This window comes from Melopsittacus undulatus, chromosome 7 (genome assembly GCF_012275295.1).
Source record: "Melopsittacus undulatus isolate bMelUnd1 chromosome 7, bMelUnd1.mat.Z, whole genome shotgun sequence".
Lineage (NCBI taxonomy): Eukaryota > Metazoa > Chordata > Aves > Psittaciformes > Psittaculidae > Melopsittacus > Melopsittacus undulatus.
Window position 1 is genome coordinate 16,390,425 of NC_047533.1, and position 9,089 is coordinate 16,399,513.

Here is a 9,089-nt window from a genome sequence, read left to right on the forward strand (position 1 = left end):
TTTTCTTTAGTTGTCCCTTCCCAGTCATAGAGTCATAGAATCAACTAGGATCAAAAAGACCTTTAAGATCCTGTGAACTGCAGTGACACTACCACTTTTGCCTAAATTACACCTTCAAATCCACTAAAAAGGTTTTAGAATGGGCTGCTACAAGCTCACCAGTGGATGGGCTCTCCACATATTTAAAATAAAGCACCTGTGCCTAGTTATACAATCATAATCAAACCTTGAATGAGGGCTAAGTTTCTGCTTCCCAGCTAATGTAATTTGTAAAGCAATACTTTTGCCTGCAGGAAACACTATGGAGAAACCACAAAGTTGCCTCGAATTTCAAATTAGAAGATATTTCTGCAGTTTATACAGATTTGCATGACTGAGGTGTAGTCAGACATATGGCTGTTTACAGATATCTGAAGCTGAGTGAATGTTTTTCCTCTGATGCGTGCTTTGCAAGGTCAAGACCTCTCCTTTCAGCTGTAGTTCAGACTGCAGTAACCCAGTCCATCCTCTCTTGTAAAACAAATCACCGCACCTTATTCTTGTCCACTTGGAACTGCAGCTTCTGCAGCTGCTCTCCTCATATTACTCTCACACACAAAAAAGGTACTTGTGCTTTTCACATCTGCCATGGCCTTGGATTTGTTTGGATTAAGAAAAATTCTGATCCTGTGGTTAACAGCTAGTTATGTGACTGTGATCCCTTCAAGTAGCTGAGGAAAGAGGGAGTCCTCTGGCTTCCAGCTCTCAGATTTAAATACTTTGAGACTGAGGATAAGTTCAACTTCTGATCCTACTCTTTGTTCTGTTTCTCTGAGAAAGAGAAAACTGATGAACTTTAAAATGTAGGCTTTTGCATATATGCTTCTAGATTATTTTACATAAATTCTAGCTCCTGTAATTTTTACAATTTATATCCACCCTAAATACTATCACATACATTGAGAAAATTCTGCAACAAAAATAGAGAAGTCTGAAATAGAAAGTACTATTAAAAAGGAAAGCCAGGTAATAAAACCTGAAGTTAACATTATACTTTTCAAAATTACGCAATATTTTCCATTTAAATTATTGTTTGGGGTTCTTTAATATTTTTCATTTCCCATTTCAAGTTAAAGTATGATGAATATTGATTTGTCCCAGAGAAGGATACCCACATGAATGTTACATTTCATTTTATTCTTCTTGCTTTGCTAACACTCTTTGTATTTTTTAGCCTTCTCTTATTTTTGATAGCTGGGGAAAAGGGAGACTCTTACAACCTCAAAAGAAAGAGAAAGTCCTCCTTGTGCTATTTATACACTATGGACCATAAATGCCTCCTAACATTGCAGCTGTGTAGCAGACAAGCAATACAACTGATAAATGCAATTTAGTCAAGAACAGCTAAAGAAGGAAAAATCTGACTTAGGAAAAATTTGAGACAGATTCCAGCTTTGCTTGTTAAGGTTTAAAGAAAAGTACTTCATGTTCCTGAATGACTGCTTAGCTGGTGTACTGCTTTCCAAGTCCTGGGTTTCATGTCTCTTGTTATTTCTAAAGCTGACTTCAATTTTGTACAGCATCCATCTAAAATGAACTTACATGTTTTTAGTTTCTCCTTTGAATACAAACTTTAAACAAATGGGTTTGGCAGGGTGGCTATAATCAGAAACAGAAAAGTTCTGAAAATGAAAACTAGGTATGCCCAGTGCAACAAAATCAGCTTTCGCTCATTTACCCCTCCTTTTTTTCTGTTATCTACAACAGGATAGTTTAGCACTCAGCTTTCTCAATGACCTGAAGGAAAAAGAAATAATAAGAGTGCCAAAGATACTGAAGCTACCTATCAATTCTGTCAAAAAATCTTTAATTAGAAGAGAGTGTCAAATGGAGTTTGTGGTCTGTTGAAAAAGAACTAGATAAAGCTGAAAGTGAGTCCAAGGTAAATGGGAGATAAGCAAATTATCAAAGATTTCAAGAACAGGAGTGTGGCTGCTCCAGTATTATGAATACATCCAAGGTTATTTCGTGCCCTAAGTTGTTCTTTATTCTTCACTACCACAAAGCAAGACTGATTTATTACAACAGTGTTAAAAACACTTTAGAATTTAAATTTATTGCAAGATAACAAAGGTAAATTGTTTTTTAAAAGTAGAATTCCATGTGCACATAACCCCCCTGAGATCTTCAGATTTGATATTGGGGTCTCCTAGTTTCTAAAATCTTGGTGTCTTGTTCTTACCACTGAAATAAACTTCCTTGAATAGATTCAACTGACACTAAAAGTAGGATTAGGTTTGCAAGGAAACTAACATCTGAATTCAGTTCACCTCAGTAAAAATCTTAGTCTTGTAAAGAAATATACACATTAGGCTTCTGTTTAAGTTCAGCTCAAAATACATGCATTTAACAAATGTACAAAATTTTCCATTATTGGCATCCTCATTTAGATATAACTGTGCCTAAAACTGGTCATTAAGCGCATTAGATATTGAAGCTCCACTGAATTCCGAGCTCCATCAATGTCAACTAGCACTCTGCTGTTGACTTGTAGAATCAGGATTTCATCCAAGATACTACAATCTAGAACAAGTTCTGAGAAGTCTCAGCTGCCTTATTTATCACAACAGCATTTTATTTTGAATATATAAAGGTGAGATTATAAAAATAATATTTTCACTGCTGATAATTTTGATTATCCTGTTTATCTGTACCTGTTTAACCAAATGATTACAGAATTGGAGAGTCCAGGCTTGCAGATTGTCATCTTTGTTGGATAAGACACTGGGAGTTCACATTACATTCACTAGAAAAAGAGACACAGAAAAGAAAAAAAAAAAAAAAAAGAACCTTCTGTTCCTGCCAGTGTGTTTAAAACAAGGAACTAACTTCCTCCCCATCATCCAAGCAGCAACCACCAAATAAGAGCAAATACCTTCCAACAATTTTCCAGGAGTCAAAAGCACCAGTTATTCCACACCCAGATGCCAAGTCCTTCTTTTTAACTTGTAACAACTTCTACAATACAGTTACGTGTTAGTAAAACAAAATAGAAACACAATACAAAACCTTAGACATAGCACGGAGAAATGGATAGAAGAATGGGGAATATCTACTAAGTACATTACAGCAGAGCCTCTGCATCCAAAAACTTGTCCATATCTCACCCACACACCCCTTACAAAAAAATTGAACTACATTGATAGATATCCAAACTGAATGTAGACAAACTTGATCAGACACTGGACACAATTCAGTGATGTTTTTATGATATAAACCTGGTAAAGCTGATTTATCTTGTACTGAACGCAACAACCCTATCATAGGAAAATGCTAAGTTAGCCTGAGAGGTGCTTTACCACCTACATTGCAAGAACAGTTACATTTGCAACAGCTCATTTAGATCTAGCTCATGAATCCATTGTACAGTACAGAAAAACAGAAATAGCCAAAGACAAAGGAAAAAGCTTTTCAATACCTGGAGATTTATGTTCAGTCCTATTGCTTGTGGGTAATTTTTCTGACCTCCAGTGCTATTAAAAATGTTGATCTGGTACATGGGAAACGATCAGCTTTCCTACTATAGAATGGCCATGTTTTGTTGCAGTGAGCAAGGCTTTATGGAGCATGTGTAGTAACATAGGACACAACAGTCAAAGCAAGTTAGATTCATTCAAGCTCATATTAAAGGGAAATGGCAACACCTCTCTTATAAACTTTTTATTAACCCACATTATTGATGTGTTTTTAATACTGAAGTTTTAGGCACTAATATGCCTAATAATTATGCCACATATCCAAAGTAAAAAGCGTAGACACCCTTTAATAAGAGAAAAGATACATCTACAGCTTTTCTTACTGGACACTGGTCTTGCTATAGTATGCAACAGCTGATTTCATGGCATAAAAACACTCTAAAAGATTGTGTTTCAAATGCCCATTGTTGCTGATTCTCTTACTCCTGTATCTGTCAGCATACATGTACACTCTTTATACATGTCAGTGGGAGTTTGCACACAGACTACTCAAAAACACACTTATTTTAGAAACACTGGTTCAGACACTGCCATCTTGCTTTCAGTTAACCTCATTCAAAATAATGCATTCCTCCCTGCTAGCTCTGATTTGATATATAACCTTTTCAGACTCATTTCTCTTGTTCTTGATGCATTCTGTTCCATTCGCTACCTGGATATAACCACACAGATTAGCACTGATGCTGTACTCAGAACAGTGACAGCATTATTAGAGCACTATTTTGCTGTCCACAATAAGCTCCCCCTTGTGCCTCTGGTGTTCTGTAATTAGGCCCCTTCAGACACACAGTTTAGTTATTATGGTTCATCAGCTTATAATGCATTATTCTAAATGGCTGCATTTTCATTCTCTTTTTCCTCTTTTTTTCTGCTGTTAAATAAAATAAAAAGAAAACAGATAATGGAGGTAAAAAGAATTACTCACCCTTCATCTCGATCTAACATAGTGTTTATGGGCAGCAGGGAATAGCAGGAAGATGTTCTTGCAAAGAGTGGAACTTGAGCAGCTTTATAGGACAACAACCTAGGAAGAAATGACAAGCCAATACCCACATTTACTGTTTGTAAATCTGAGCATTGATTCTGCTTTCACAAGTGGCTTTCATCAAATGCAAATCAGAAGCCTGGCATCTGCTTGAGTAACCAGGCAGCCCTGTCCCCCTTTCAGGGGAACAAAAGCCATACAATCAAAGGGGTTTAAGAGGATGGCAAACTTATTGTAAGCTAGAAAAGGTTAAAAGTCTGCCGGGGCTTAAATATACCTCTCAGAACTCCCAAGTATGAAGCACTTGTGACCTTTATGATTTTTTTTTCTGTGAAATGTTTCTGTGTATTTGAAACGGGATAAAAAGTGACCAAAGAGGAGAGAAACAGACTCACTGTGTGTCTGACTTCCCAATTGGTTTTGAAAGCTCCAGAAAGCAAACTTAGATTATTTTAGTTATTCTCAGGTTTCAAAGTTCCTGCTCTGACGGACAGCATTCTGCTTAATGTAACAGGGTGTACCTGTGCTCCCCTGTGTCACTGACACACCTCCTTCTGCAAAGGTAGCAATGGGTGGAATGCACTGAGACTGCAGTCCTGGCAAATGCCTGAATCATCAGGGTAGAGAAAAACATTTTTTCAAATATGCTGGAAATTCACTACTTCTGCTTCCTTCAGTGAAAAGCACACATTCCCAGCACCAAGGAACACCAGATTTCTATTTCTGCTGGAAGTCTTAGGGGGAAATACATCATTTCACATTTATATTTATCTGGTAACAACACAAAATAGGAATTTAAATAAAAATATGTTAACATTTAATGAGTTTATCAGAGTGTGTCTTTCTAAGAGCCTTATTTCTCATATATTTGGGAATAATCACAAAACTTATCCCAATGACCAAGCAGCTAGAAAGCAATGTTCAAAGATCTGAATAAGCCTGAAGTGTCAGATTGATCAATTTTTCAGATTTTTGTTTAATGATTGTTTCTAGAGCCTGAAGTACAGAAAAGAATAGCATTTCACACACTTTTAGCTTCAGAAGATGATCTGTCAATGCTGGAAAATTATTCAGTCAGGGCAATGTCTGAAGGACCCTGTTGCTGTAAGGAAACCACTCTCTGTAATTATAAACAATTTAATAGAAAACAGATCTTGATTCTCATGTTTTGAATGCAGTCATTGTCTGACAGAAAAACCTATGATTTTTTCTGAAGGAATCACAACTCTGCCTGGTGTTTAGAAACTCCTAAAAAACAAAAACTGGCAATTCTTTAAGGCAAAATCAGAACGAAAGATTCAAAACAATAGGAATGAATGTTTTTGTTGTATGTAATATGAACTATGTGAACCACTTTATGAAACTCAGTGTCACAAGATGTCATGGAGCCCAAAAATGTAAATAGATCTGAAATAAAATTACATTAAATAAATGAGAAATCTATTGAGTGCTATTAAACATGATGGGGCAAGTGTAACCTTCAGGTCAGCAGGACAGACAGAAAAATACTAGGCTTACTGTATACTTTCTGTCTTTTTAATTCTATGTTATCAGCACCTTATGTTGGCAGATAGCTTTGTTGGATTACCCCAGGAATAAACTAGCTTGAAACGAGCAGCCTTCTCTCTGAAGCACAGAATCTGGAGTTGAAATAATACAGATGCAACTGATGAAAATAAAACTAAAAACAGGAATGAAGATTCAAAAACTGAAGGATCTAAGAAAAATAACTAGGAAACAGATTCTATTATTGTAAATATAGAAGGTAAAAGTCTACTTCAAGGAAGAAACATCAAATAGATGCAAAATATGAATGTTGATTGTAGGACTAAGCATCCTGCATTCTGACCACTTCTTAAAGCCTACCCACTCTATTTGCTGTCAATAATGATTTCTCCTGAACTCAAACTCCTTAGAGGGAAGATGTGGGCTACAAAGAGCAAAATGGAAAAAAATCAGATGATCCCAGACCACAACAAATGAAATAAGAGGTCAAAGCATCAAAAGTGGAAAAGCCAGGATACTGGAGAGGGATGTTAAACAGAGCTCCTGACCATGACCACCATTCCCTGATACTAGCCAAGGAGCTGATGGATGCTGCTAAGTGGTGGTCTGCCCAGGAGCAGAGGCATCACTGCCAGAAACAAGATACTGAGCTTGACTCAACATCTGATATGAGCTGGCACTTCTATCTAACACACTAAGAAAGTTCTTGAGACAACATGTTTGTTTTCATTCTTGTGTTCAAAGTTGGTGTGCACTCACAGCAAGACTTTTGAGCAACATTGCAAGACCCTTCTCATCCTAAAAAATAAAATTACAGATTTAATGTATCTATTCAAATGTTTCAGACCCCAAAAATTATCTGTGATGAATCGTGCCCAGAATCACTCTTACCTTCACCATGATACTTTTCAGCTGCAGATAACACACACTGTTTCCTGAGAAAGAAGACAAATAAACTGCTTTCTTATTAGTCTTGCAAATAAGTTGCTTTCACAATATTAGCCTTACATAACTTGTTTTCATGTACTATAGTCATTTGCATAATGACTGGTCTTCCCAGACCCTTCTACAGAACCACAAAGTGTAAGAACAAATGTTAGCTGCTGGAGCAGCACCCGTACTTGCCACTCATAGTTTAGGCTGTGAGAATAAAACTAGCAAATACAGTTACTTCAGTTATTTAGCTAGTAAGACTCTACATCACTCTTTTTTATACAATAATTAGAAACAAGGTTTAGGGGAAGATACTCAGAAAAAAAAAAAAACACCTATACTTCAGGGTATGAACTATGTATCTGATTAAATTCCCAGCTTGGTGTACCTTATCTTGGCAGACTCATTCTGTTCAAGATTAGAGTACCATGCTATGTTTGCTTAAGATAACTATTCTAGAGTACCCATATGATGTACATTGCACAGTAAGGATGATAAGTTTAACTAATGCTATCCAAAATGCTGATAGCCTGATGTTAAGTACAGTATCTTTATTTATTATGTTTACATAAGATAGCCCCATGTAATATGAGCATGACACATAGTGATAAAATTTAATATTAATACAGATTAAACTAGTATATTATTGTTTTCTACCTAATCCTCTGGCTTCAGGTAGATCTAACTTGAAGCTCTGAAATATTATCAGATAATACATGCCAATTATCCTTGAAGTATGAGCCAGACTTTTCTAAAGTGTTTGTTCCTAAGTCCCATTAAAACAATGGGATATTTGTGTCTAAACAATGTAAGCTCCATCTCCTCTCTCAGTACCTAGGATACATAGATTAAAGGTTAAAATCCTCTTAGTCTATTCAGTACTTTTAATCTTTCAAATTAACTTTACTATCAGAGCAGCAGCAGTCCTAACTGAAAGGTTTTCAAAGACTTTTCAAAATAAAAACATCAAATATTTAAATTGCATTAACTTCTCACCTTCTCTCCCATCCACGCTCTCACTTCTTTCTCCTCCCATACACACAAACTTGCAAACATATTCACACAGACACAAAAAGCGCTGAAGATTAGAAAGAGTCAACATTTTTTAATGTGAAAGCATAGAGATATACTCTCATAAATGTGAAGCCACCATGGTTTGAAGTCTAAACATTCAACACATAATTTGTAACTTTAATCAACACATCTCATTTTGCTAATGCATACTGACTGGATGCCTGAGTGTTAATGAGCGTCCCTGAATGCTAATGGCTCTGTGAAACTAGATGGCCTCTGAGTATCACATGGATTATCTAAAACTTATTTGCATCTCAGATTCCCAGCACCATTCAGCTTCACCTCTCTTTGACCTTGACATTTTATAAACCAGGCAGAACAGTTGTGTTATGAAAGGAAAGCCAAAACTGAACCAAAAAATGCAGGCAAGGACATACCCATCAAGAACATATTTGAAACTATTTCCTGAGTTGAATATTCTCAAATGCTAGAATATGATCACTGTAAGATATTATATATCTTATCTCACAATTCTTTGAAATCTAATGCTTACAAGACTTATGCTTAGGAATAGAATTGCTGTAACCAAGAAATTGTAAGGATCTAATTTAGACAAGGATTGTGAGAAGAGTTGAACCTATTGATTTGCCAGCAATTAAAGGCATTAAATATACTTTACTGCATATATTACTATGAGCTAATATAATAATACACATATCATAAATTCAGTGCAGTTGGAAAACCAGACAAGGTTTCAGCCACTCAAGCCCTTCTTCAAATCCTATCCCATATACCAAAAGAAAATAATCCCTTTTCCCCATCATGTAATGTTTATTTGGTGATTAACAGATGTGCTCTGTCTTTGCAAAAAACCCACCATCCTGCCTGAAACTGTTCCAGTAAGTAGACATTGCATCAATGTCCTGCTTTAAGGGAAACCTATACCCGAGGTATTATTTCAGTGCCCTGCATGTCACAGCTCTTTGTAGGAAGCTGGAAATATTTTCTCTGAAAGCCTATTTTCTTTTAAAATTCTTTTCCATGTTCTATTTATTTCTCTGAAGAAATTAATGTGTATTATATATACACACATACATATACACATATATATATTTACATATCTTCAGGAAAAGAAA

General features: G+C 36.0%; 1 protein-coding gene across 1 annotated transcript in view; it reads right to left on the reverse strand.

The window, feature by feature from the left end:
* The window catches only part of LDB2 (LIM domain binding 2), a 384,522-nt gene extending 377,560 nt beyond the window's left edge, over positions 1-6,962 (reverse strand). Inside the window, exons 1-2 of the mRNA XM_031048442.2 lie at positions 6,898-6,962; positions 4,441-4,539 (exon numbers count right to left, since the gene is read on the reverse strand). Coding sequence (XP_030904302.1) covers positions 4,441-4,460 — 20 coding nt within the window. The 5' untranslated portion in view covers positions 4,461-4,539; positions 6,898-6,962. The remainder of the gene's footprint in view (positions 1-4,440; positions 4,540-6,897) is intronic.
* Between the last annotated feature and the right edge of the window lie 2,127 nt (positions 6,963-9,089).